This window comes from Catharus ustulatus, chromosome 1 (assembly GCF_009819885.2).
Source record: "Catharus ustulatus isolate bCatUst1 chromosome 1, bCatUst1.pri.v2, whole genome shotgun sequence".
NCBI classification, from domain to species: domain Eukaryota; kingdom Metazoa; phylum Chordata; class Aves; order Passeriformes; family Turdidae; genus Catharus; species Catharus ustulatus.
The window spans coordinates 68,650,140-68,677,867 of record NC_046221.1 but is presented as its reverse complement, the minus strand read 5'-3'; the positions used below and the strand labels follow the sequence as shown (position 1 = coordinate 68,677,867).

The 27,728-nt window shown below is 42.1% G+C and overlaps 1 protein-coding gene across 1 annotated transcript; it reads left to right on the top strand.

Annotated features, from left to right (window-relative positions):
• The first annotated feature begins 28 nt into the window (after window positions 1-28).
• Window positions 29-27,069, top strand: SYCP2L (synaptonemal complex protein 2 like). The gene is made up of 32 exons (XM_033056364.2): window positions 29-143; window positions 1,395-1,419; window positions 2,422-2,507; window positions 2,639-2,727; window positions 2,826-2,860; window positions 3,585-3,727; window positions 4,233-4,285; window positions 4,647-4,692; window positions 5,455-5,547; window positions 5,637-5,697; window positions 6,132-6,280; window positions 7,068-7,125; window positions 9,406-9,524; window positions 9,922-9,991; window positions 10,150-10,195; window positions 10,818-10,863; window positions 11,826-11,887; window positions 13,411-13,459; window positions 14,535-14,590; window positions 15,210-15,264; window positions 15,824-15,986; window positions 16,638-16,687; window positions 17,336-17,429; window positions 17,801-17,892; window positions 18,054-18,117; window positions 19,671-19,802; window positions 20,531-20,655; window positions 21,143-21,237; window positions 22,527-22,626; window positions 22,707-22,765; window positions 23,229-23,298; window positions 25,431-27,069. The coding sequence occupies exons 1-32, from the start codon at window positions 108-110 to the stop codon at window positions 25,488-25,490; spliced, it is 2,481 nt and encodes an 826-aa protein (XP_032912255.2). The 5' UTR covers window positions 29-107; the 3' UTR covers window positions 25,491-27,069.
• Window positions 27,070-27,728: the final 659 nt, after the last annotated feature.

The following is a 27,728-nucleotide window of genomic DNA, read 5'->3' as shown; positions in this document are numbered from 1 at the left end:
CCTCTTCCCAGTTTTTAACTAATTCTTTTAACTTTTACCTGGTATCTTGGTTTGAAAGAGCAAGAACGTTTGTGACTGTCATCGACCTAAATGAGAATAAATTTTTGATGTTACTGCTTGAAGACTTCTTTGATTCTGCATTGGTATGTTCGTGCATTTAAGGGGACAGAGGGTTGCCTTTATTGGATAAGATAGATATTAATTCAGAATTTCCTGTTAGGAAATAAGTAATTGCAGGGTGCCCTAGGGCTAAGCCTGGGATGGAGCCTGGGTGGTGTGGTTGGGCAGTGTCTGGGAGTGTGCTCCAGGTCGGGATCGGACTGAGATTTGACACACCTGGGACAAGCATTTTCTCATTTTCTAACTTGAAGTATTTGTTTTTGTAGAAAAATTTGCAAGAAATTCTGATGCATTTTATGAATAAGAGCTTGTGAGCTGAAGCTCTAGTTCAAACCCACAAGTTACTGTCACCGAGCTGCACTTTGTGTGCAAACTAAGGTGGTCCTGGCAATTTGTTCCTACTCTATTTGGAACAGATGATTTAATTCTAAAGAATGATCTAACTTGCTTACAACTCTCATTTAGGTTTCAACTTTAAATACTCATGACTTTAAGGGTGTTAGAGGCCTAGTGATGTAAAATTCATAATAGGAAGAATGCTTTTTAGCTTTTTCCCACCAGGCTATTGCTCCCAGTCTTTCTGTCTGTAGCTTGCTGGAACTGTGTCACTTTGTGCATCAGAATTCATATCAATACTGATGATCAATACTCTTTTCAGGAGTTCTGCTAAATGATATTTGAGCAAAATCAAACTTCCTTCTTTCTCTAACCACTTTGAAATGGTAAAGTGCCCATTTCTTCTCCCAAAAATTTAGTTTGTCTTCCTGCTATGTTTCTTCCACATGCTTTCACTGTGGAGGAAGAAGTGTTTTGTGTTGCAGAGTTGTTTTAAAATTTTTAAAGGTTTTTAATTTTCCTCAAGGAGCTTTGACACCCTTAGATTGTCTTATCTAGTACTGTAGTACATAAACATAAAATGTGCTTTTACCTAGGCCCACATGTGTAATAAGAATAAGAGAACAATGTCATGATGTGGGTTTTCCAGGGAACCTGTGGGCATTGTGCTCTTAAGTGGTGCTGGAATCCCTGGGGGAAGTGGGTGCTTGTGTACCTTTACCCTCCCTGCATGTTGTCAGCCTGTATGATCAGGGTGACCATATGTGACATACCTGGATCAGGTGGCTTTGTCTGATGTGGGTACACTACTCTTTTATGTTATTTAGAATCTGGAAGTTGGGGAGTGAGGAAGGTGTGCATAAACAGCTTGCACTTTGTGTGCTGTTGTTCTTGGGTGGTGGTGTGTTAATGAAGGCTTCTTTTGCTCTTTCCATCAGGTGATTTGCAAATGCAGTAATGAAGGTCAGTATTTTTTTTCCTTTTGTTCCTCAATATCCTGAATCTTAATCTCGGGAGCATATTTCTTCATTCTGCTTGAATTGTCTCCTTTCTCTTCAGCTTCCTACTTCTTCTTCTCTGCAATATTTTTTTTTTTTTTAATTCTCCAACTGATTTCTGTTCAGATAATTTTCATTAACGTTTATATTGGAGCACAAACCTTTTTTCTATTTCTCTTTATCTGCTTGCTTTGTACATGCTGAAAAAAATCTATCTCTGGTATCTTTTTTAAATGGTCTGCATCAAGAATTTCACTTGATCAGAGTAAGTGGCTTCTGAAAGGAGTTCAGTCTAGACAGTCTGTTCTTGCACATCTATTTGTTCTGGCACCAGATGTCATTCCCTTGCTGAAGGCAACCATCTCCACAGAATAATGTGGCAACTCCTTCAGCCTTCTGAACTTGACAGAGGGATGTCTGTCTTTCATTTGTTTCATCAGCAAAGTTTTATTCTGTGGCTGCAGCTGATTTTACATTAGGGCAGGAGGGAGAAGGTGCTTTCAGATAATACCTGTGTGGCCAGACATCCAGGCTCACAATTCATGTAAAAATAAAGCATTGTACTGTGGGTTTGATAATGTGTGCTTATTTGTCCTTGCACCTTATTCTAGTGGGAGCAGAGTGGCACAAGCGTCTTCTGGTTAATACTTTATTGGTTTACTTTGTTGATTTTGGCAAAACCTGCTTATTCAGGTTTTCTCTTGTGGCTAGTAATTAGCTTCCCCTTTCTGTGCCTCTTTAAATAGTTACCCAGGTCAGAAGTTAGTGTACCTGGAGCACTTTTTTTTTAGATGGAAATGCCCAGTTCCCCTTTCTGTCTAGGATTAGACGTCTGGAAGGTTTGTTCTAAAATAACTTACAGCTAGGATGTTTTTATTCCTTCAACACAACAAGCTGTAGTTGCTTCAACTATTTTTATATGGACAGTAGCCAATTTCTAGCTGTACCTTTTGATTTATTTTTCTAGGGAAGAAAGAGGTAGTGAATTTATTTTTGCCTGAACTAGGGCACCTAGTGACGGAACCAAATCTTGGCTGCGCTCTGCATCTGGAGGTGAGATTCTTACTTTGCAGAGCAAATGGGATACATTTGTGTGAAAGTTTGTGTAATTAGAGATAAGATGTGAAACAATGTTAGTGATTTATTTCCCTTCATTTTCTACCCCTTCTCTTGCTGGGGAAAAGGCCTTGAGGACCCTCAACTCTATACTTGACAGTGTCCCGCGGGAGGAGAGAAAGAAGTTCCCTCTCTCTGAGGAGATATGCTCACTCACGTAAGCGATTTTCCTTCCAGTTTCTGTACCTAAACACTCTCTTCTCTATGTTAGGAGTTAGTTGCTTCTATTTTAACTTGTGGCATTTGTTGTTTCAGGAAAGACCTTGCAAAAACTATACTGGAAGTTGGTGGTAAGAAAATTCTTCAGCTTTACCTCATCTGCTTATTTATTATAGATAAATTATAATTTAAATTGCATTTCCTTGTCAAGAGTTGATTTTTAGGGAGGAAGGTCAGATCTGCTTTAACAAAATATAAATTAAAAAAAGTTAAATGCAGCAATGTGTTAGCTCTTTCTGGTTGGTATTAGTAATACATATTGACTAATCAGACAAGCTAAACTGATTTATGTAGAAAAGTAATTAGATCAACTTTATGTATGTTTTTACAGAATATGCTGGCTGATAGTCTTTAAAAATTAAATTTGAATTGTTTTGCCATGATGTGGACAAAACTTAGTTAACAAGGTTAATGGCCTCCTGAGCAAAATCTTTTTTGTTTCATCTTAATAAGAGCACTTTGTAGAGTATTGCCACAGTATATGGAATGTGGCTTAATCCTGCTGGGTTAATGATGAGTCTGCTCTCAACCCCTTCCTGAACCCCAAGCACATCTCCCAGTGTGCTCCTGTATGTTGTGCTTTGCAGTTCTCCACACCTCAGTCTCACTGAGCTGGGGGGGCTGAGGATGCCTGAGCCAACACTTGACTGTTCACCCTCCCCTGTTCTCCTAGAGGAAACTGAGGCTAGAGAATGGATATGAGTCTGCAATATAAAATTGCAGGAGCAGCAATGCTATAACCCTCTCTTATGTCAGAGTGATGATATTTATTCTGTGCTTGTTTTTACCTGGCAGATTATGACCTTCAGGTTGCCCTCTCAGAAGCACTCTGTAGGTTAATGATAAAAAAATGGAGAGATGACCTTGTTCACCACTGGTTTGAAGATAGTTATCTTGCTGAAGCTTTCAAAGAGATCAAGGATCGAGAATTTGAGACGGTGAGGGTCCTTATTTTGAAAACAACATACTTGACAAGTCTGTATAGGGGCTAGTTTTGGTTGAGTTAAGCCAGGGCGTCCTTGCAAGAAGTTGCTGCATAACTGATTTTATAAAGTTATTTGTGGATGGCTTGTTTTATTCTTCCCCCCCCCCCCATTGATATGGTAAATATTAAATGACACATTGTTAAAATAGCTCCCACTTTTAAGTTATTTTACCTATAAAAAAGTAAAATAAAGAAATATAGATAATGCATAAATAAGTTAATTTTGCAGAGTTTATATTTGGATTCTTACTGGTCTTAAGTTGGGTCCAACCTTTTGTAGTAAATTGAGTGTTTCTTCCTGGTGGCCTTTAGCATCCCACTGACTAGTTTTAAAGCTTTTAACTGCACAGTAGATGTTACGAAGCAAATAATTACTCTACACAATAGAGTAACTATTTGCAAAGGAAAAGCAGCCTGATTTTTTTTTTTTTTAAAATAATGTGTGATTTGTCTTGAAGGACTGCAGAAAATTTCTTAACCTACTAAATGAAAGGCTTGGAGATAAAAGAAGGTAAGCTGAGAGCCAACAGAATAATCTGATGCCATCATTACTACAGGGGGAGTAAATAGAATTGTAAAATGGGTTGGCTTATATTAAAAAAATATTTACATCACATGTGAAGGATGAAGTTGTTTTTGAGAAGAAATTTTAATGCATTTTTATGGTGATTCTTTTGAAAGTAAAATCAATGAAGATAATGCATCACTACTAAAATACTGTAGTCTCTAGCTTATCCAAGCTTAATTTGCTTTTAGAAAATTTTAAATTATTCTTCGAGGAATAAGATTAGTAACCAATCTTATTTTTAATAAAATAATTGAAGTCAGATTCTAATGTTGAATGCATCATGTGAAGTCTGCTTTTCTTCCAGAGTCTTCTCGTTTCCTTGCATATCTGCTTTTGCTGACATGAATGAGGTAATAGCCCTTAAAGCTCTCACACCTTCCCTAGAGTATTATGGCTGTTGAAATGTTGCTTTCTGTGGTAATGTTTGGGGTTTTTTCCTCCCCTGCCTGTTTCTCATTGAAGAGCTCAGCTTCTTGGAGCATAGAGTGTAACCTTCTGTTCTAGCTGGGAAGTTTGCTTGTTTGTCACTTAGCCCCCAACCCACTGCTGCTGACTTCGCTGTTGAATCAGTCCAAGTGATAGAGGCAACGCTCCTCTTCATGGTGATGACAGAAGAGAGTTCTAAAAACAGGAGGACAGGGCAACAGTGAGTCCTCTGGCAGAGCTGTTTCCAGTCTGCAGAAAACAAGATTAGCCTGATGCCCCTGGAGAAGAGTTGCAGATCCTGCAATTTGCTCCTCTGGTCTCCAGTTGAATGAACTGTGGCACCATTCCTGAGGTCATATTGAATCAAACCTGTGTAGATGGCAGCTGGTTCCACTGCTTCTGATTATTTCAAGTGCTCAGAAACAGAGATTCCACAGCTCTTTTCCTGGCACAAACATGGGAGCATTGCCTCTCCCTTGGCTAAAGTAGAACCATGTCTGACATGGGTGTGGGTGGGTGAGCAATGGGCTGGCACACCACAGGGTGATTGTGTGTTTCTGCAATATGTACAGACCATTATGTAGGGGAACACTACATAATGAGTTTTGGCCCATTAAAGAAAATTGTTACTGATACAGCAGTTGTGGGGCTTTTTGGGGAACAGCAGTGCTGCTTTTTTTCCCCAGGTGAAGAAGCCATCAGATGAGAAACTGGAGGAATTTTGGATTGACTTCAACGCTGGCAGCCAGAGTGTGACTTTCTATGTGGATTGTGATGAGGTAACAGCAAAGCCCAGCTGGCTTTGGATTAGCCTAAGCCAGTGGGCACTTCCTCAGCCCTTCTGACACAATGGCTTTGGTTTTCAAAGGCAGCTCTTTGGGACTCTGTGAGGCTGTCAAAAGAAAATGTCAACAATTACAGTGTGAAGGGTAAGATTTTACCAACAATGTTTTCCTCTTTATTTGGGGGTCCATGATATAGATGGAGTAAACCTAAAATCCCATGATCACCAAGGGTTTCCTGTCTATTGTCCTTCCTCTCTGTCTTGTCTTTGGTCATCCTGTACTAGCTTTGCTTGTTGGACTGTGTGTAAGCCCGTTCTGCACAATGACCTCCCCTCCCTACCCAAGCAGGACAGCTTGAGGTGTCAGCTTATAGGTGTCCCAGGGAAACAGCATCACCGAGACACAACAGGAAAGAAATGAGCAAACAGAGTAAGTGGAAATGCAAGGGCAAGATGTAAAAGACTGTTTTGAAAATGCCACTTAGTCAGATATTTTTGGGTTAAGAGAAGGATGTCTTGATCTAAAACAAATGTAATTGTTTGTGTTTGTTTGTGTTTGTTTGGTTTTTTTTTACACAGAGAAGGATAGACAAAAGATTGTTAAAATTTTCATGAAGATACCCACTGCTCTTAACAAAACAGAAGTAACAAAAATCAAACTGATTTTCAGTGCTGAGTTTGAAATATTAAATGTACTTGGAAAAGTCTTAGGAGAAGAAAAACTGATGGTAAGCTCCAGTATGTGGGGTTTTTTCTTAACTGTATTTTACACTGGACATAACCATTCAGGTTTGTGGGATTTGTTTTGTGGTTTCTTTATTTTCTCTGTGCCTCTTTACTCACTGTGGATTTATGACAGTCTATATAGATGTTCTAAGCTTTGACTTGGAAGAGAAATTAGGTGTTTTAGGAAAGAAGTTTCAAATTTATGGTTTAAAACCTGGAAGGTTAAAATGATTTGTTAATTAATTCCTTGACTTATAACATTTCTTGGGTTTCTGAAATAGAAAATAAAGCCTATGACATTTGATTGCATGACTTTAAGTATGAACATGCTCTTGCATACAGCCCAAGCATTACATTGCAAGGATGGGCAAAGTGTTACACAGAAACCTGGAGGTGTACTGAAAAATGCAAATCTTAGATTGACTTGGGAGTTCAAGACAAAGAATAGAGTGCTTCTAAAACCTCAAGGTCTTTATTAGCTAATGTAAAAACACAAATTGTGTGTGATCCCCCCCAAATGTTAATATAGTTAATTTTTGATTTCTAATTAATCCACAGTCTGTAGTGTTTGCAGAAAAGCTTGCATGACAGTGAATAACCATAATATACTGGTTGTTGTTGGCCTTAAGGGAGCTGAGACCTTTCCAAATGATCAACTGAATTAGTATCCACTGTTTTGTTGCTGGGAATTAGCAACTGTTAGTTTTGTTATTAAGTAGCTGACTTTATTAGAGAAAGAGACTACTCTTTTTAAGACCACTTTCACGTGACATTAATTCATACCAACAGATAGTTGAATCTGAAGATGAGACTGTTCACACTGGGAAGGAAGCCACGCAGAATGAAGGTGATTTTTTTTAAATGTGTTGTTTTGTTAAATTTAAATATCTGTTTTCAAATTATCATTTTTATTTGTAGTTCACAGCTTACAGTTAACTTTACTTAAAAAAGGAAAAAAACCACAACAAAAAACCAAGCAATGCCTAAGCTCAGTCTTCTATTGTTCTTGCCTCTTGTGAGCTTGGTAACTCTGCTTCTGGCCGATGCTGAGTCCCTCTAGCCCAGGGAATGAGGGCTGGGCACCATGGCCATGTTGCTGGGTTGCACAGGAAGGGGAACGCTCATGGAGACAGGATCTGGGGGCTGGCAGGTGGCCTGGCAAGGCACATTTCAGCTGCTGGCTCACCTCTGATGTGCAGGGTGTGCAGAACTGCTTTCCATCTGCAGGACCCTCCTGTCCTCACCTCTGGCATGCCTGGTGCCTGGTTTCTGGTTTGGTTGTACCATGTGGGTGCCTGCAGAAGAGGGTGGTGGCCTCTGGCTTCCTGAAAGCACAGGTTCTCTGATGGGCCAGTGCTTGCACCTTGGCACTTAACAAGCTCTCCTCTGTGCAGTGGGGTGCATCTGGTGGGACAACCTCTACTAAAGCTTCCTGCAGGGAGGAAACTTCTGTTTCTTCTGAGCAAGGTGATGTGCTAGAAAATGATGTGCTCCTGTCCCCACGTGCAGTGGATGATGCCTTGGAGGTGCCTGCAGCTGTTGTGGGAGAGCAGCTGGGGGAGCAGAAGTGCTCACCTGCAATCCCTATTTGTGGGTAAAGGTGAGCAGCAGCCCAGCTCCTCTGCGGGAGGCGACCTGCTGCTGTAAATAACTTGTGCTGCAGGGCTGTATCTGTGTGTGCCCCAGCTACAAAAGTAGCTATCTGCCTTAAGGCAGGACAGCCTCTTAGCTGCATCTAGAACAGCCTTTATTTCCATATTCTCACCACCCTACAGCCAAAGGTTTGTGTTTCTTTGAACTGGGCACATTAAGTTTTCCATCACCAAATGGTGGTGCTTCTTGTGCTGCCAGTGAACATCTTGCAAGGCATCTTCTTCCAGGATCGTTTGGCAGATTTTTATTGTGTTCTGAACTCGGTTGTTGGTGACGTAATTTGGAAAAGTACAGACAGATGTGTCATTTCTGTGTCTGACCCAAAGGAAGGTCTAAGCCCAGCACTTGCTTAGAAAAAGAGAAAGTAACTCCTTTTTTTTTCCCTTCTCATGCTCTGAAATTCTTCTGTAAGTCCCCACAAACTGTGGGTCACAGCCTTAAGGAAAAGCTGACTACAGCAAAAAACCGAGGGGGTTGTGTGATCAAAATTGGTTTTGAGCTGAGGAAGCATTTCCTGATTGACTTTGGTATCAAATTTTTTGGAAGGTGTTTGTTTTTTTTTTTTCTGTACGGTGATCTTTTGACTTTGAAGTCTGGGATTTGTCCTGCTCCAAAACTGGCTGTATTTCAGGTTTTGGAGTGATAACTTTCTATGTGGATCCTCTTTTGGTCCAACTTGCTTGACAGATATTGCCACATCTTCTAAGGCTGTGAAATCACAGCTCTTCCTACTGCTACCACCCACTGTCTTGAAAACAAATCAGGTTTGAAGAGCTCTTAGGATAGCTAGAATTCCTTCTGTGACAATGTTAAAAATAAATTTTTACTTTCCTCTAGATTTCTGCACATTTCAGATTTCTCTGGGTGTATACTTGAGAGCCACTTCCAACTCTAAATGTCTGGGGCACTAGCTTCAGTAGCACTTTCATTTTCCTCCAGTTACAGCCTAAAATCAGCTAGAATGGAAGTCCTCCAGCTTCTGGAGATGCAGATGAGCTAGAAGTTCCTTTGTCAGTGCCCACTATGGAGCACACAGAGGTGGGCACTGCTGCTTGAAGCAGTCAAGGAGTACAAAAGGCAGAAGGTAGTTAATCTGCAGGGAAACGAATTTTGCAGTGCCTGACAGATTCAGTGGAGGGAAACGTAAGTGGTGAAAGATCCCCATGCTTTAGTCGGACACAAAGGCTTGCTCCATGCCTTGCAGAGCTTAAAAGTCAACACAACAATGCAAGTAGTAAGATGATAAACTTGCATGTATTCATTCAGTATTGATGAGCTTATATGTTGTTTATTTAGCATTGCAATTCTTCACTGGGTACTTTGAAGATACTTTGGTTTGTTCTGTTAAATGTCAGCTTGAGATGTGCCTGGAAGCTTGTACAGTTGCAATTTATGCGTGCGTGTGTGGGAATGGAAAAAGGGGTAGCATGTTCAATTTTTGCAGTGACATTCTCATCTGGTTGCTTTTCTGCAGAAGCACCTGTGCCCTCTAATGCACAGAGGAGGAAAGATCCTTCAAACTCTGAAAATATGGAGACTCAAGAAGACAACTTAACCTCTCAGCACAGACAGCAGTTAACAGGCATTGTAGCAGTAAGTGTTTGGTGTATGATGGAACACTCCTTGTGCCCCTTTTCTCTTCCCCTAGTCTGCTTTTTTTTTACAGGTGTGACTAAAACCTTCTTTCAAAGAAAACTGCTTTGTGTTTATTCAGATCAAATACTAGTCTCCAGAGCTGCAATTTCAGCAAAGTTGCTTTAAAAAGAAAAAAAAAATTACTTTCTCTTGTAAGAGGACAGTGGGATGCTCTTAGTGAGAAACCCATATTATCGCTTACTTGCAGCTTAAAAGGTTTTTTACATGCGGACAACGATGAACCTGCCATGCAGCTCTTGCCACAGGCTGCTACTAAAAAACCTGTTCCTAAAAACCCCTCACTTTTCTACTGATCACATGCATGCTTTGTTCATGCTTTCATGTCTCCAAACAGAAAATGGTCAACTCTGGTGTTGCCATGGTTACAGTGAGCCAGCAGACTGGCCTGGAAGATGCTAACCAAGGTCAGGCATGGCTCCCTTCAGTACTTTAAGTCTGACCCAGTTAAGTGTCACCCAGGTGACATGCTGAAGGCCCTGCTTTTGTGGGTCTTACAGCAAAAGTAGATAAAGTTTCACAGTAGCTCCAGTGGGTAAAACTACAGTTTCTTTGCCTTCTTCAGAAGAAAACTCCAAAGCTCCATCTCCAGTGATGAAAGCTAAGCCTAGGTGAGTGTCTTGCAGACAGAAAGGTATAAAGTGAGTTTTTTGTGGTTTTTTGTGTGTTTGGGTTGGTTTTTTTTCTCCTGGGGTTTTAATGCATGCAGTTTTGAGGTTACTCCATCAATTATTAAATAGAAGATTGCTTTGCCACCTGGACGTAAAGGCTGTTTGCCTGGCATTTTCAGTACTTTGGAGTTGCTGAACAGTGATGTCTGGTTACCAGATTGGTGGCTGCTTTGGTGTGACTTTTTTCTCAGCATGGATTTAGTCTAAATGCAAGATGAGCCCACTGGGCTGATTTGCAGAGTGTTAAACTTAAGCTGTGAAACCTGAGCTTGCCAAATGTGAGATTGTCCATAATCGGCACCATGACTTTGTGAAAGATGATGTGAATTTGAATTCACTATGGCTTCAATTCACCTTTGTGTCCCAGACCTTTGCAGGACAGAATTTGTTAGTTAAGGAGCTGGACTTCTGTAGACCTGTTGATTACGTTTCTTCTCTATGCATAAAACCACTGCTTTGGTGCTAATTGGTGCAAGTTTTGTTGTTTATTTTCCCCCTTAGTACTTCACAAACGTTTTAGTCTTTACGCGAACAGCTCCCTCAGATGTGTTCTTGTCCTCAGTGAGAAGCCCCTAGAAGAAGAACCTATGGATGAATCGCTGCCAAAGGTATGTTAGGCTTGGGGGTCCCCCTGAGTGAAGGGATGCAGGATGGGGAAGAGACATTGTGGTGGAGTTGCAGGAGAAAGCTGGGATGGGTTGACCCACTCGTACCACTGGGCAGTGTCCTGAGCCCACAGTGTCACACCTGATGTGCTGTGCCACCTAGCACTGGGAGTGAGCTGCAGAGGCAACAGCTACCTCATTCTAGAGGGGCCCAGCCAAGTGATTCAAGCTCCTTGGAGTTTATTCAGCATATACACAGTCCCAAAGCAATGTACTGTGCTTGTGTCCGGGGGTACAGAGGTGTGTGGGACATACTAACATGTCACAAGACTTGCACACTCCCCTCAAGAGGGAATGCTTGCTTCCTGAATGGAAGCAAGCCTTGGAAGTCTACAGATGTGTTTGTTCAGTTTCGTAGCTGGGCTCTAATGACTCTCCCATGTAGGAACTTGCAACCTGGGTAAATTACTGAGTAAGTGGAAATAATCTGTAGTTGCACTTGGAAAGTTCTATTGGTGTGTCCATGTATTAAAAAAAATAAATTGGTGCACTATGTGAGAAGTTAAATTTCCAAAGCAATATTTTTGAGCTTAGGTGCTTAGATTTAAAAAAAAATTGCATTTCAGACTTGTTCTTGGGTTTGTTTCCAAGTGCTAGTTTCAGGTTTTTTAAAAAATACTTTTTACTACCCATTCAGTTGTTTTGTAGCACACACCCACTGTACGGTGAATTCAAAGCCTTTGAACTATTTTCTATCCCCCTCTTGACATCCCAATTTCAGATCTGTGAGTCCCATACTTTGTGGTAAGAAAGTACTGTGGCTGACATTTGCACCTGGAAAATGTTGTAGAGGGAAGAAGGAAGTTTCCTGGCTCACCTTTTCTCTGCTTTTGGCAGGCTCTAGAATCAGAGCATGACTTTGGATATTGTTGTTTTAGATCCTGCAACTCTCTTCTTTTCCAAAGGTTGTTACCACCAAAAAGAGAAACAGGAAAACGAGTTTGGCCAAGAAGAGGGCTGAAGGCAGGTATGACGCACAAGCCCTTTGCCCATGCAGGAACTGGTGTACCAAGTCATTTAAGACTTTCTCTAGTGCTCAGGGAGGAAGGGAGTCCCCATGGTGGGGGGGGGGAGGGATGACCTGACTGTACCTAGAACAGGCAGTAAAACAAGTACGAGGCTATGATGGCATCATAATTTGTCTCTGTAGGATCTTTTGGGTCTCCAAAGTGACAAAGATCTCAGAGGCTAACTGTAGTCTGCCAAAAATGCCCTCTACCCCTGTGGTACTCTGTCATGGCATATGGGCTTTTTCCTTGCCCAAACATAATCCTCCAGTGAGCTGAGTTCTGAGTGCCAGCTTCTTTCAAAAATGCTTAAGTTTTCTCCTATATTGTCCCAGTTTCTTGGCATCATGTGTCCTAGGGTTTCAGGATGGCCTTTCTCACTTTGTCCCCTTCCCTTGCACCCACACATCTGTCTATTTGCATTTAAACCTGGGGGCACTGCAGAAACAAGCACTTGAGTGTTTGGGGCTAATATGCAACCTGTGGCACTGAGAGTCTGCCTTGTTGAGCCCTCCCTCCTGTGCTCAGCCAAGGGTTGTGTACAAGTTAATGCCTGCTGCTGAGCAGGATAGCAAATGAGCTGTGTGTGAGGGTCTCTGCTTCCATGGGCATCCTGCTTCAACCTACTCTCTCTTAGCTCAAAAAACCTCCCAAAACCCCAACTGCTTAGATGAATTTTTTGACTGCCTGTAGGTAAGAATAAGACAACTTGATGCAGGGCTTAATGAAATTTTTTGTTTTGTGTGGTTTAAGACCATTAGATGCAGTAAATGTCAGTTTTAAAACGGGAGCAGCAGTGTAGAAGTTAGAGGTGAGGAACTTCTTAGCTTGGTCATTCTGCTCCCTCTAGTGTTTCATCTGGAAATGAGAGTTTCCTTCCTTTGGGGAACTTTGATGAGGATCTCAGTTCTTTAGTCTTCCCATTCTTTTACTAGTAAAAAGATATACTGCGTGTTGAGCAATTGTAGGATTTTTTTTTTTAAATAGTTATGTTTTGGAGAAAACTGTAAAAGTACAGTTTAGTGTAAATGTTGGAGGATGTGAAAGCAAGATCTAGATGTACTGAGAGAATAGATTAGAACAAATATTAAATAATAGAATTTTCAAAAGTGAATTAAATGGAGATTTTAAATGCTTCTGATATTATATTTCCACTCATTACTACTTCGTACTATATGTACTATTATGGGTAATGTGAGAACAAAATGTCCTCTACATAAAGAGGGATAAGTTAACTTCTATGTTCTGAATATTTCTTAAAGGAGTAACTATTCAAGAGTGAGAATAAAGACAGCAATAAGACTAAGTAGAAAATGAGAAAGTATCTTTACAAGCTTAGAAAACAGCATTTTTAGGCATACAGGGTATCTGAGGAGAGGGGGCTCAGAAAAAAACCACATTATTATCCCCCTATCCTTAATGAAATTATGTAGGGTGATTCTTCACCATTGTATGTCATTGCCATATTTACATTGTCTTGCAGAAAGGAACTCTATGATTTTGAAAACTCTGACTCCTCAAGTCGTGGAAAGGTAAAGTTGAGACAGAAGCCCAGCACTAATGGAGTATTAACTTGAGGCGGGGGACATCATTTGCTGCAGAAATGCTGTAAGGATGGACACACTGTTGTAGCAAGACAGACAACTGGGAATCTGAGACTTTTTTGGTTTTGTTTTCTCTGTATGGTGGAAATGGATTTTTTTCTTGAGTGATAAGAATGCTCAAAACTACATGAATTTTGTGGTGGGCAATGCATCATAACACCACAGGCATTTGAGCTGTTGCTTCAGTGAGGCCATGGGCTGTCTCTGTGATTGAAGGCCAACCTCTGGGTTTTACTGAATGTCAAAAGCAGGTTGCTGAGCATCTACTTTGTCCTCTTAGGCTAAACACAAGAGACTGAAATCCACTTCAAGCTGTGCTTTGTAAGCTGGGAATCCCTGGTTAAAACTTACAAAACTTGTTGGAAATTCTACTTGACTTACATTTGCAGACCCAAAAAAAAAGGAGTAAAAAATTAAACTTTGACTGCTTTGAAACTTTGCCCAGTGTGGGCTTTCCCAGGAAGCTGTGAACTTGCTCCTGATGGCTTCCATCAAGGTGTCTGTGCTAGACAAACCTTTGGCTTTCAGCCTCTTCCCTGATGTGGGGGCAGTCAGTGGCACCTGCTAATTGTGAGGCGATGGTTGCTGAAGGGAACACCCCAAATTTCTCTGTTATGAATTGGACGTGACCCGATCCTTGCTACTGCCACTGGGTGTCAGCATAAATCCCTGCTCCGCGGCACCCTTCTCCAGCAACCTGTTCCAGGGCTGTACAGGGGCCCTGCACCGTGCTTACAGTGCTGCTGCCAACCCTGCCATTGATTCAAGTGACGTGTCTTGTGGTGCTCATGCTTAAAATTCATAAACCAAGAGAAAGGAACTCTGCTTAAGGCTCAAATGTTTGTCTATTATAATATATGACACTGTTTCAATCAACAAATCCCATTCCATTAAAAGGTAGAATTTCTGAGCAGGACTTGTAATCCCTTCTGAATTCTGATATCTTCAATATGTAGAGTAGTTTATGGGGCAACTGGACTTTAAGACAACTCTCTGCTTTCAGGTTACTGAAGCCAAACGAAAAATTCTTGCCCAGAAAACTTCTTCGCAAAGTCAGAGGTACAAGATTATACATTCAGTGTTCGTGAACTTTTTGCTGTGTGAATAAGAGCTCATAGCTTTGGTTAAGATCTTTAAGTTAGGATCCAAAAGGCTGTGTGACTTTTCTAATACAGTAGTTCCTTGCTTAGCTACCACACACCGTGGATGTTATTGATACTAATATTTAAATTAGTATCTGAGAATATAAAGGTTACTGGAGAGAATAGTGACTCCTGTCAACTGTAAAGATTTTAACTCTTAAGCATCATCCTTTCCTGACCATATGGCAAAATGACTGATACAATTTTTGCAAAATGCTGAAACTCCTTGCCTTGCTTTGGCTGCCTTGCAGTCATAGCAAGCTTCCAGGGATTTGCCACCTCTACGTACGCAGATTACTTTTTTATTTTAAAAAGTGCTGATTTTTATTTTAAGAGGCCTAGATATCCCTGAATTGCTACTTTAGAAATCCAGGCAAAGAAAAATTTAGGCTACTGTCTGGTCTTCAACAGTTTCTTCTTCTGCTGAACTCTTAAGGGGCCTCTTACCACTTCTACTTGTCTGTGCCCATTCGGCAGTGCTGTAGTGTCATTGCTATGTTTGCTACTCTAATTTGGGGCTTTGTGTTACTGGGCAGGACTTATGAAACAAGAAGTAAGAACAAGGAATCAAACAGTCTTGAGAGAAGACAGGTAGGGTGTCTGTGCTTTTGCATCCCTAGAGCCTTCGATTATTGCCTATTTGAATGCTGTGTATGTCTACCTGTACAAATCTGTTGCACCCATAAAGAAGCTGAAGTTTTATGCCTACCCAGTGCAGAGGTGGAGGAGTGTGGTTCTGGTAACCTCTAAATGCTCTGTCTGTAATTTTGGAAGCAGTGCTCAGGACACACCACCACTGCCAGACCAGCTAGTGAATTTTGTGTGTTACCTGTTCCCCCCTGATGTGCTGCTGGATGCAGCTCAGGCATACTGAGGCTTTTCTCCTTGGAAGAGTGCTCTTATTTTAGGCACAGGAAAGAGGGAAAGACAAGGAGGAAGGATATTGTAAAAACCCCATACTGGCAAAACGCAAGCATCTGCCTCGTGGTGTCTTTATACAGCTGTTTCAATATCCATCTGTGGCTGTTTTGGCAGATTTCACAGCTTTACATGGCGAACTGTGGGAAGGAAGAGATGGGATAACTTGGTAGTAGCTGACATGGAATGGCTGAGGGGCTTCTGAGTAAACAGGACTTATTTGTGTGTTTAGTCCAGTTACAGGAAACATCTTTTCTCTGAAAGCAACAATGAGAATGCAAGCTCTGCTGAGAGTGAGAAAAGCTGGATCCTTGACTCTCAGAAAAAGTTCGTGCCAAAATTGTTGTCGGTTGATTATACCCGAAAAAGACACAATGTGAGAAGTAAATTAAAAGGTAAGCTTAGTCCCCTACTGACACATAACTGTACATGATGTACTTTGCTGCAGAAAAACAAATGCTTTGATGGTTTGGGAAAGGAGAGTTTGGCCAAATCCTGGCTCTCCTGAGTAGGAGACCTGACCAACAGCAGACCTTCCCTGCAGCTGTGCTCCAGGGCTGTTTGCTGCTGTCACTACCAAATGGAAACCAAATTGTCCTGAAGGAGATGAAATGTTTTTCTCCTGCTCTTGGAGAAATTGTGCTTGCTCGGGGAGCTGTTAGATTCTCATCAGATTAGAAAGCAAAAGAAAATTGAGCTTCAAGGTATTCTTTTTACTGGATTTTCAGGGTAGTTGTTCTCACTCCAGTGTCAGCCCACATGTCTTACCTTGGGAATTGTCAGACAAGATGCTGAGCCTGCAACCTTTTTTAAATTATATTTTTTAGCTGCCCTGGATGCAGTGAGTTATCTATGTTTGCATTGTTACATCTGTCTTTATTAGAGAAAGGTGTATTTTTGAAACTTAATGGAAGTGTTGTGAAGTCTTATCCTGTAAATATCTAGAAAACCAAAATTGAAAAGGTTTGCACTGTGGCTAACTCAGTTAACTGGGTAAAGTACACACTTTACATTGCCTGTAACCAGGATAGCTTTTCTTCTTGCAGTGCTTCCAGTATCTTCTGCAAGTAGTGGCAGTGACTATGAGTCAAAGAAGGTAAGAATGTGTTATGCTTTAGTGCCTCAGATTACAGAACACATTATGGATATAAAATGTGTACTAATGAGTGAGAATTAAAGAAATTGGTGTTATTTTAATTCTCAGATGTTCTGATGGAGAGATTTGTCTGCTAAGTTCTGTTGAGATTCTTGGTCTAATAAAGGAGGTCTTAGGAAAACATGGTAAACTTCATAGAAACATTGTTAAATGTTTCTAAATTTAAAAATTGTTAAATGCTGCATATCAAATATATGTGTGTGTATGTATATTTGTATATACATATTTGAAATACAGAAAGTCCGGGAAAAAAATAAAATCTCCAGAACTAGTAGTCACACTAAGTGCAATTTTTTTTTTCCCTGGAAATCTTCTCTTTCTTGACTACAATGCTACTATTCTGCTTATGAAAAACATCACCAAATGTATGCCTAAAGGGAGAATTCTTGCATGCATTGAACTTCAGGGCACAGGTGTCCTTTGGTACTGGATAGAGCCATCAGTATGTTAGGCATAATTTCAGTATATATCTGCTCTTAGTGTATTTTAAAAACAAACCAATCATCCAAAACTCTCCCTCCAAAACAACACCCAACCCCTACTTCTGTAGTAATGTTTAAATAATGCTTAGACTTTGTTTTGTTTCAGGAGGGAGAATCTAAGCAAAGAGGTCAAAAGGAGGTGCTAAGGAAAAACACATTTAACTCCAAGGGAGATGATTTACCCACAGTGAATCTTGCAGGTATTTTGATTTTTATATAATCTTCAGTGCACTAGAAGAGTTTTGATATGTATGGGTCTGTACTTCTTGGAGAAGTATTTTTTGTGGTGGGTTTTTCTTTTTGATTTTGCTACTTTTCATAGATATTTTTTCCATAAATATTTGCCCTATGATATTTCTTTGTAATGGCTCTGAGGGGAAGACACTGTCTGTGTAGATAGTGTCTTGTACAAGAAAACAGCATTTGGACTGAGTCTCAGACATCACCTCTTCCCTGTGTGATAAGAGGGTAGAGGGCTTGGGTTTTATTTTCTGTGTCATTGAATTGAGATTTCTGGTCAATGCAGAGTTCAAACTCTGTTGCTTGTGTAGTTTGTTAATCTCTCACACAGATGAAATGCTCTCAGAGGAGCTTGGAGGGAGTCCACTACCACTTGAAGCGCCTGCTGAGAGCCCTGCCAATGATGTGGACAAGCCCACACAGGTGCAGAATGTAGTGCTCAGCCTCCTTCCTGTCTGCTGTGTCAGGCTACCTCTACCTGAAGCCAGTGTATAGTGTCCTTTTGCTTCCCAAAACTAGACAAGTTCCTGGCAGCTTGTCTGCAGGGTGGGTACCTTCTTATTCTATTTTCTTTCTCTCCTTAGAAGTTTCACAGTACACTGGACAAATTATCGAGAGAGGAAGAAAGTGCCAAGCGGAAGGACTCAGGTTTGTTACTCTTGATAATATGGAAGAGTTGGTTAAAAGCAGAAAGAGGTGGTGCCAAAGCTGTTGTCTTCTTTCAAAGACAAATTAACACTGAGTTTTTTTGAGATTACTCTTTTTTTTCCTGAATCCTGTTTCTCTGTTTTGTATATCACAGCAGACTGTGGTAAGATGCTTTTACATACATTCCTGAATTCATTGCTGACTCTTAAAACCTGCCCTTGATTACAGGGCAACTTGTGGTGTAGGTGGGAATTTACAAGCTAATGACACAAGAGACACACAAAAGATAATTTTTAATGTTTCAAAAACAGACTGCAACTTCAGTTTAAACAAAACAAGCATCCCTTCAAGTTATTGTTTTTTTTAAATGCCTAAGAACATAGATGTAAACAATTGCTGTAAGCATTTGTTAAATGGGGACTTGAATAATGCTTATTACTGCTGTAACTTTTTTATTAGGTAAGTGGCACTTCAGGTTCCTTTTTTTAAATGAAACTGAACTTTCATAAACTAACTCGAAAGTGCAGCACAATCTCTTTGTGATTGGAACCAGCTGAACTTCAAGCAAGTCAAGGAGCAATGGGGTTGTTTTTATCCTAATAATTCTCAGTGCTGATGTCACGCTAAGAGTCTGAGTTACTGTTGTGTCTATGAAGTGAGTCACTGAAATTATGATCTTGGACAAACGCATCACTTTTCTCATGAGCTGGCTCTGTCTGTTTACCCAGTATATCTTTTAACTGTCCAGCATTTTCTGAATACATTTTACTGCAATAACATATGTTTAATTTTGGGGGAAGACAGGTGCTGAGGACTGACTTTTTGTAATTGCTGTACAACCTTACAATTGGAGGGGAGTTGTTGCCATGCAAAGGCCCAAGCAGGGTTATGCTCAAAAATTTCAAGTGTGGTCTCTGACTGCATTTGAACTCTCTGTGAACCTGAAATCTACTTCAGGGTGCTTCTCTTGGTTTGACTGTCCCCCCTGCTCTGGACCCCACCACCTTCCATTCTGCCATGTGGAGACTCCAGGGAGATGATGTGTCAGACAACTTGCTGAGTTCAGAAAAAGTGCACAATGAGACAAAAGGATGGGGGTCTACTTTATTTCTTTGGATTTTAAAAAATTTGCCTTAAAGTAGAGGCTGCAGATTTGGGTTGAATTGTTTGGATTGATTCAATTTTCTTAAAAATTTCTTCATAAGCAGTTTGAGAACTTGGGTTGGAAAAGGGAATGGGAAAAAGCTGGACACCAGAGGTTTCTGATGGTTAGAGTAGAAGGCCAAGAACGGAAATTATCTTTATGGTGGAGACATGGAAGCTTTCCAAATACCTGCATAACACTAGGCAGGCTAGTTCCCTGCTTTTGCAAGGGAAGATGTTTGCAGATAAAGTCTTAACCTGTCCTGTGTGATTCCAGAACATAAAGTGAGGCTGCCTCCTTTTCTGAAGCATTGGTAATTCCAGTAGTGGTTTCTCCTTGAGCAGGCACTGTCATGTACCTCATGCAAAAGAACAGATTTCTTCTGAAATATCTTCTGTTTTCTTTCTAGATATATTGAGTAGCACTATCATAAAAAAACCTAAGTTTTCTAGTTTGGAGAAAATTCACTTGCCCTCTGAGGTTAACCATGTACCGAAGAAAATTTCTGGGTCCGTAGAAGAGGAAGTAGAGATCCAGAAAGGTAAAATCTGGTTGGTAACTAAGGTGAAGTGCTTAAATGCTCTCAGCTTTTCTTTTCTTGTGGTAGAAATCATAGTCACGTTTGAAGAGATGTATTTGTAGAGAGGCCAACTTTTCCAAATTCCAAAAGTCAATATTAGCAGGCGGTACCGCAGCACTGCCAATGACCGTGGATACTGTGTATGTAGAAGTGTGAACAAGGAAATTTAGGCTCCTCTTAGTCAGCTGCTCCATGACATCCATGCTTTCTAGTCTATCTGAACAGTGATTTTTCCGGAGCTATTAAAAAACCATCCAACACAGGTGCTGAAAAAAAAGCATGCAGGTAATGGACAAAGTAACTACAAAATACTGCTAACTCTGGGCATGAGAGGATCAGACTTTCCCTACAATGTATAAGTAGAAGACAGAAATAGGGGTGGCCTGACTATATTTTGCCTTTATTCTGTGCATTTGCCTTAGTATCTGTTAATAGCTCTTAGTTGCTCTGTTGTGCCTATCCTTCCCTGCTGCTCTCTAACAAGTATTTCTCTGGGGATTTTTGAGCCAGTTTCCCTCCTGCTTGTGAGCTCTAGAAGAAGCAGCCCCAAATTCCAGCTCTATAATAATATAATTATATAGTAATAGAAGCTGTTGCTCACATGAATGACAATCCTTTCAGTAGCAGGGAGGTTTATATTCCAGGAAGTCTTCCAGCATGATGCTAACTAGGCATGTGCTTCCTCCTAGGTCAGGAAATGGATGCTAGTACAGATGATGTGTTCTTTTCCAAGATGCTTCATGAAGACTTGAGTGATTCAGGAGTGATTTTTGCCTTTGAAACCTTTATTGGCCAACTGAAGAAATTTTTATGGGTAATGTGTGCTCTTTCAACGTGTGTGGCAATTGATCATGTTATGTGAAATTACCCCTTTATCTCAGGGAGAGTTGGTGCAAATATCCCATCTTTAGTTTGTGTTCAAGAGTAGGGCTTTGGCAGCAGTGTCTGTTAGTCTGGAACTCTTACAAATGTTCTACAGAACTTGTATATTCTGAGAAGTGTTAAAGGGAAGGCAAAAAGGAAGTTTTAATTAGGTTTTTCCTAACACAACACTGCCCTGAAAGTCACATGGGTTACATCAAGGCTTGTTGGTGTAACTACTGTGACTGAATTAAGTCAGATTGTATCTGCAGCACCAACGTGTCATCTTGCTGCAGAGTAAATTTGATTTAAGATGATTTCTTCTGGGATGAATGGCAACCTGCAGAGGAACTTGTTTTCCAGGGGAAGGCTTTGCAAACTAGACTTCTAGGTTATGGCTTGGGCCATTGCATATCCCTAACTGTGCATCCCATGGCTAGTCCCGGTATAAAAGGATTGAGGTCAACACACAGGATGCCCTGAGATCTTCAGAGAAGAACTTGTCTGCCCTGCTGAGCCAGATACACGAGTGTAGGTAAGCGGTCTGGTGCTGGCTGAAGACAACTTCAGTTTTGCGTCAATTTTGGTTAAAAGGGGTATTAACCAGACAGTTGGCTATCGCACTTATGGTTTGTACTGCAAAATAGCTTGTGTGTCTTTTGTCTTTTGCTTTTATGCAAGAAGACTTTCAGCAGTATGTCTTGTGATTGATTCTAATTTTCCTGTAGGAGGAGAGGATGGGTTCATTCATGCAAAGCAAGCTTGAGTTACAAGCAGTTGATAGAACAGTCCTTGGACTGTCTTCTGGTCGTCATCAACATAGTAGCTTCTATTTCTAAATCTTTTAAGAAAGAAGCCAGACTGCAACTTGCTTAATTAAGTGGAGAAGAAAAGGGATTTCTCAGATCCTGAATTTCTTAGATAAGAGCTAGATAAAAAAATCAATTCTAATATTTATGGATTTGGTATAAGTGAGATACTTACTTACATCTTATACCATACTTGTAAGTCTATCAGTCCTCTGTATCTATTTCACATTTACCTCATAGGATTTAGATCAAACGTAGTATGAGATAGTAGTCTTTAAAGTGACAAATCCCTGGTATCAATGGTACTTCTATGAGCAGAATTTGCTGTCATTAAGGTACACAGAGAAGTTTGAGTTCCAAAAGAAAAAAATGCGATGTTTTGTGGTGGAAGGTATGGGTAGATGGCAGTGAGATGCTTCAGTGCTTGGTTGCCAAGTAAGTAACTTGGATCCAACCAGGATGCAGAATAGTGGGTGCAGGGCTGTGCCAAATTCTTCCCACCTCAATGCAACTGGGAATGGTGGCAAAGTCAATAGGTTATGGTTGCAACATTCTTTTCTTAAGGTTTAGAAATTGCTGGCATCCTGTGGCAACACTGTACGTATCAAATCCATGGCAGGAAAATCCATAGAGATTGTTTGTGTCAAGATAGAGTCATAGAATGGTTTGGGATGGAAGGGACCTTAAATCTTCAGCACAGGGAATCTCCACTGAACTCCCTGGAGGCTGAGAGCATGCAGTGCAAGTATTGTGCTGGGAATTCATTTGTATTCTCTGTCCCAGTCCTCTGTTGCTGGCTGCTATTTGGGACAGGCTATTGAGCCATATTTACCTGCAGTAGTGTGACTTTGATGCTATTCATGTGCTCTGTGACATATCTGAAAACAAATCTGCCCCATGTAGCTCAGCAGTGAAATCTTCTGCCTCAAGGTAGGTTTGGTGCTGAAGGGGTTGTTGTCCACCTTGTGCAACTGCACATTGAAGTGGCATAATTGTTTCTGCTCTTCATCACTAGACTGAATAAATTTGAGACTTTCCAGAAGATTGTTGTTGAAGAGCTTGCCAGCCTTGAGAAGGAAACTCAGATTCTGGCAACCATGGAGAAGGATGCACTGGTGTGTACAGCTTCTCGTGTGCCTGCCCAAAAAGGTACTCCTTCCCAGGTAACAGGGGTTTTCTTTGGGGATCTTTTTAGGATTTTTGGAATGCACAGCTGCTCAAACTGAATACTTTCTGCAACCAGCAAAAGCAAAGGTATGTCTCTGCCAGTTGTCCTGCATGCTCACAAGTCCTCTGATGGTCACAGAGGGCACTGGTTAGGCTGGTGATGTTCTTGCTGATAGATGGGCAAGGATTCTAAACCTAGTATGGCATCTTGGTGTCCACTGATTGAGCTTTTGCAGTCTTGTGAGGGTTTTCAATTGGAATTAGAGTGTAATGAGGCAACTCTGTATGGGAAGTTGTGTGGAAGAGGAACCTTGCTCAGGAGAGCTGTACTGGAATCTGGACCAATGTGCAATGCACCCTCTCAACATGACTGTGTCTGGGGGTCACAGGTGGTGGAAGAAGGTGACCATTTCCTATAAAAAATACACTGTTGGCATAAATGTTGAGCAAAACCCTGCCATTTTCAGGTTTATTTTTGGTGACAAATATCTGTTCAAGCATCACCAGTAAGTGCTTTATGAAAAACCAGCTAAGATCACTTTTCTTTCAGAATGGAATCTGTTGACTCAGCTCTGGGTGAAACAGCCAAGAGTTTTGCTGATGCTGTCCAGAATACAAAGGTATGTGTGATACCAAAGCAGCTCCCTATGGATGGGGACTGATCTCTGGCCTGAATGACTGGGGTTGGAAGTGAGAAAATCAAACTGAAGTCCTGGGAGGGGAAGCCTTTGGGTTGGCTGATCTCTGGGGCTGGTTCTTTGTGGGACCTCTGGAAAGCATTGAGAAAGAAATGTTTGACAAAGGGAAGAGGTGGAACAGTACCTGCCTAGGGGAGAAGATAAAGACAAGCTCCATCAGGTCAAGTGATGTCTCTCCTGGATTCATGGTCCTGAGGCAGTTTCTGGGTACAGTAGTTTCACGAATACAAGCCGCACGGAGTATAAGCCACACTTCCGGTGCCTCGACAATGTTGCTGTCTTTGTCAATAGATAAGCCGCACCCTGAATATTAGCCGCACTTTCGTTCGTTGTGAAAGCTGCGCACGGATTCTCACTAATTGGCCAATTAGTAACAGGATCGCGGCATAGCGGGGTTTACTGGCTCGGGGCGGGGCCAGGAAGGCTCGGCCCGCTCATGGTTGCCGACGGGGCCGGCCGGGTGGTGCTGCAGCCGCCGCTGGGCTCACTGGCCCCCCTCTCCCATCAGCACCGCCTCGCTGCCGCGTTTGCTCGCCCTGCCAGCGGGCCAGCCGCCACTGCCAGGCACACCGGCTGCCCCGCTGCCGCGTTTGCTCGCCCGACCAGAGGGCTGCCGCCGCCGCCGGGCTTGCTGGCCCCCCTCTCCCGTCAGCACCGCCCCGCTGCCATGTTTGCTCGCCCTGCCGGCGGGCCAGCCGCCGCCGCTGCTGCCAGGCACACCGGCCGCCCTGCGCCATGTTTGCTCGCCCGGCCGGCACTGCAGGCCCCCGCACCGCCGGGCTCCACGACGCTGCTGGCCCAGATTCTGCTGGGCTTCCCCCGCTGCCAGGCAGCCCCACCCGTCGGCCTTCCTGCTTCTGCCATGCTCCCCTGCACTGCTAGCCCCAGTTCTCCCAGGCTCCCCCTCCCTGCTGGCCCGGGCTCTGCCGCCCCCCCCTGCCCCGCCCTGCTGGCTCAGGCTCTGCCGCCCGCCCCCCACACTGCTGGCCTCGCCTCTGCCAGGCTTTCCCACCTCAGCCGGGGCCGGCCGGGCTCCAGCTTGGCTTGGGGCTGCCGCGGGCTCTCACTTCCGTGTTGGCAGCTTTTAGAATTTTGTTCATGTATTAGCCGCCCTCGAATATTAGCCGCACTTCCGGGTTTCCACCAAACTTTTGGTCAAATTGGTGTGGCTTGTATTCGTGAAATTACTGTAATTTGTGAACCTCAATGCATTTGCCCTCGGAGTTGTGCATCCATGGCTAAGGGCTCTGCAGTTTAATGATACCTTGCATGCTTTCTGTCATCTGCTCTTTATATCTGGTAATTTCTAGCCTTGATGCATTCAAGTTTGATTTTTATAAAACAATCTTCTTTTATTTAACTTACATCCTGGTTAGACATTCCATTGAAGTTCTTAAGCTCTCCAGACTCTAATCACTATTTTATTGCCCTAGTTTTAATTTGTAAATTAGGATGAATACTTGACTAACTTTGATACAATGCTTAGTTTGCATCTGGTTCACCCCATCACATGGATGTATATTTTTGCTACTGCTGCTGTTCCAGGTCTTTGTGCAGTTCTGATGGCTTTGAGAATTGAGCATTTCTGCAATAAGGCTGATGGATTACAGCCATGTGTGGGATGCCATGTGCCTGCACTTCACAGGGCACTTCAAAGCTCTCTGTGTTGAAGGAACAACTATGCACGTGGTCACCGCAGTGGATTGGGCTTGGGATTTTAGAAAAGATACTGAAAACCAATGGCTTGTATATTTTAGTAGTTGAGGTTGGAACCCTGAGCCTTTGCAAAGGGGAAAGTCTCCATTGTGAAAGTTTCCATTAAGTCGCTGAGGGACACAGGTGCTCCTGAATAAGGGCACTTAAAGAGCAGCAGGCTGAGAGCATGGGAGTGCTCATCCTGCAGCACTTGTTCCAGAGTAGGTGCTTGAGAATTAAGAGCTGAGTCTACACACACTTCCAGGATCTTTGCAATTTCTTATCTTGGGCAGTTTCAGTGTTTGTATAAATTTTTGTGACGTTTTCTCTTACTTTTTTTTTTTTGTTCTTCCCTGCAGTATGAACACCCAGTGAAGAAGGCAGAGGAAAACAACGTGTTAATTGTTTCTTCTGACTAGAAAACCCCTGAATTCACTATTGCTCGTGACATTTGAGCACTTTGTGTGCAGCATAGAGAAGATGGTTCTGTGAAGGATGTTAGTCTATGTTAAATGAAAAGAAAAAAGAGGAGGAAAAACGTTATGTTGAGCTGGTTTTTTGCCTGAAAAGAATATCTAGTGCTAAGTGGTCCAACTGCGATCCTTGTGTGGATTACAAGTTCCTCTGAAAAATTGCAAGATTGGGTCCATTATACATCACAGAAATTTAAAAAATGAACCAAAGATAATGATATAGCCATCACATAGATGGATATGTTGACTTAATTTGACTGTTCTGCTAACACCTTTATCAAGTGTAAAAGTGCTTAACAATTGATTCAAAGTAAAAAGTTGTTTGCATAGGGTAACAATCTCACTCTTTCTTTCAAATTGATGCACTGTGAGTGTCTGGAAAGATAGTCTAGAGTCCTGTGTACCTTGCACAGGTTGTGTCAAATATAGCCTCTCCTGTGTGCACCTAAGTGTGGGAGCTGCTGGCTTGGCACCATTCCCACTCAGTTCTGGCTTGCAGAGCTGCAGAGGGGGATCTATTGGCCAGATGCCTGATGGCAAGCTGGAGACTGTGGAGGGCAAGAAATTTGGAGAACTGAACAGAAAATGGCCAGAGAAGCAAGAGAAATTATTTTGCAGCCGGTGACTTTTGCCTCCAAGGAGCGTTCAGAATACAGTGAACAACTCTAGGATTGAACAAAACAGCATCACAGGTGTCTGGAAAGTAAGCAGCAGATAACCCATGCTATTTAATACTGTTCTCTGCTGTGACAGAGCTTGACAGAGTTCCCCAGATTATGGTCGCTCTTCACAAGAGTGTGCTCTTGCAAAACCAGCACTAGTGCTAATGCACCTTTATGAATTTGTGAGAACATGGCAGGTTTCCAGGCTTCGGATTTCTATCTCCTTAACTTATATAACCAGCCTCAGATTGCTGTATGGGTTAGAGTTGAGGGAACCCTCCCCCGCACAAAATGTACCTTCATAGCAAAAGCCCAAACCCTGGCAGGGTTTGTTTTGCAATTGAAATAGGACTGATGTTGTTCCTGCCTGAGAAGGTCACACAGAGTAGCACCAGCATAGAGAACAGCAAGAAGCTGCAGTTGCCATTGCTTTACCATTTTATGCTTGTTCCTTTATCTTAAGTAGTCCTGACTAGGATTGGCATGAGCTAAAGTTTGTTCATCCACATCAAGACACACTTGGTGCTTTCTTCCTGGGGTGGTTTAAAAGAAAATACCTGTTCAACCCTGCCCTTTCCAAAGGTCAGGTCTACTGGTCTACCCCCTCCTATTCCTAAAGTGAAGGGCTGAAATGCTGATTTCACATCCATGGGTTTGTTCATGTTTCTTCGAGGGCTGGCCTTAGTGACCTGGCTGCACTGCATCCTCCCGCTTCTCTTCAGTGCTGTTGTTTTATTCTAGGCTCTCAAAGCACTCAGCTGAAGCAGCTGAGACTTTTGGGAGATGAAGCTGCAACCTCTATGAGCAGTTGTGTTTGAGTCTGGTAAAACTAGTTTTGCATCTCTGGAGCAGAGTTTTGGCATGCTCTGGTCCCACTAGTCTGGTGGTATACTCAGATGGCCCCAGCAGTGTCATGAACAAAAACAGGCTTTAAGAAATCAGCCTGAATAATCTGATCCTACCACTATCCTGTTGCCTGGATGTGCCAGGTCCTACATTTGGGGCTTTTACTACCTGAGTAATAACCTGAGGGTCTGGCTGTAGGAGTGTGATAAGGCTTGGACTGCCCTGTTGCTCTTATTGTGATCCAGAGTTCACACTGGTGAATGTAAAGGGATGCCTTGTTCTCTGTTCCTCCCACTTCTAAGTTCCAAGGTGACCCTTCCAGTAATTCCCACACAAACACCTATATTCTGTGGTTTTATTCCCCTCTACCTGGCCAAACAAGATGATACCACCTGGGCTGTCAAGGTGCTTGATGTGAAGCAGACCTAAGAATTGAGATGAGCTGCCTGCACTGTGGCTGTTCCTGTGCACTGAATTCTACAAAGCCATAGAAACAGCACTGAGAATTGGCACCCTTGGGGCACGTGTCATCTCCTTTGGGATGGCTGTTGGCCTGTTTAGGCTTGCTCGTCTGCATCTCTAAGCAGTTTGGTGCCCAAAGGGAAGGTTTGAATTAGGAAGAGGATGAAACAGGATGTCTCTCTCTGGTTTAAGGTGTTTAATTTTGTGTGGGTTT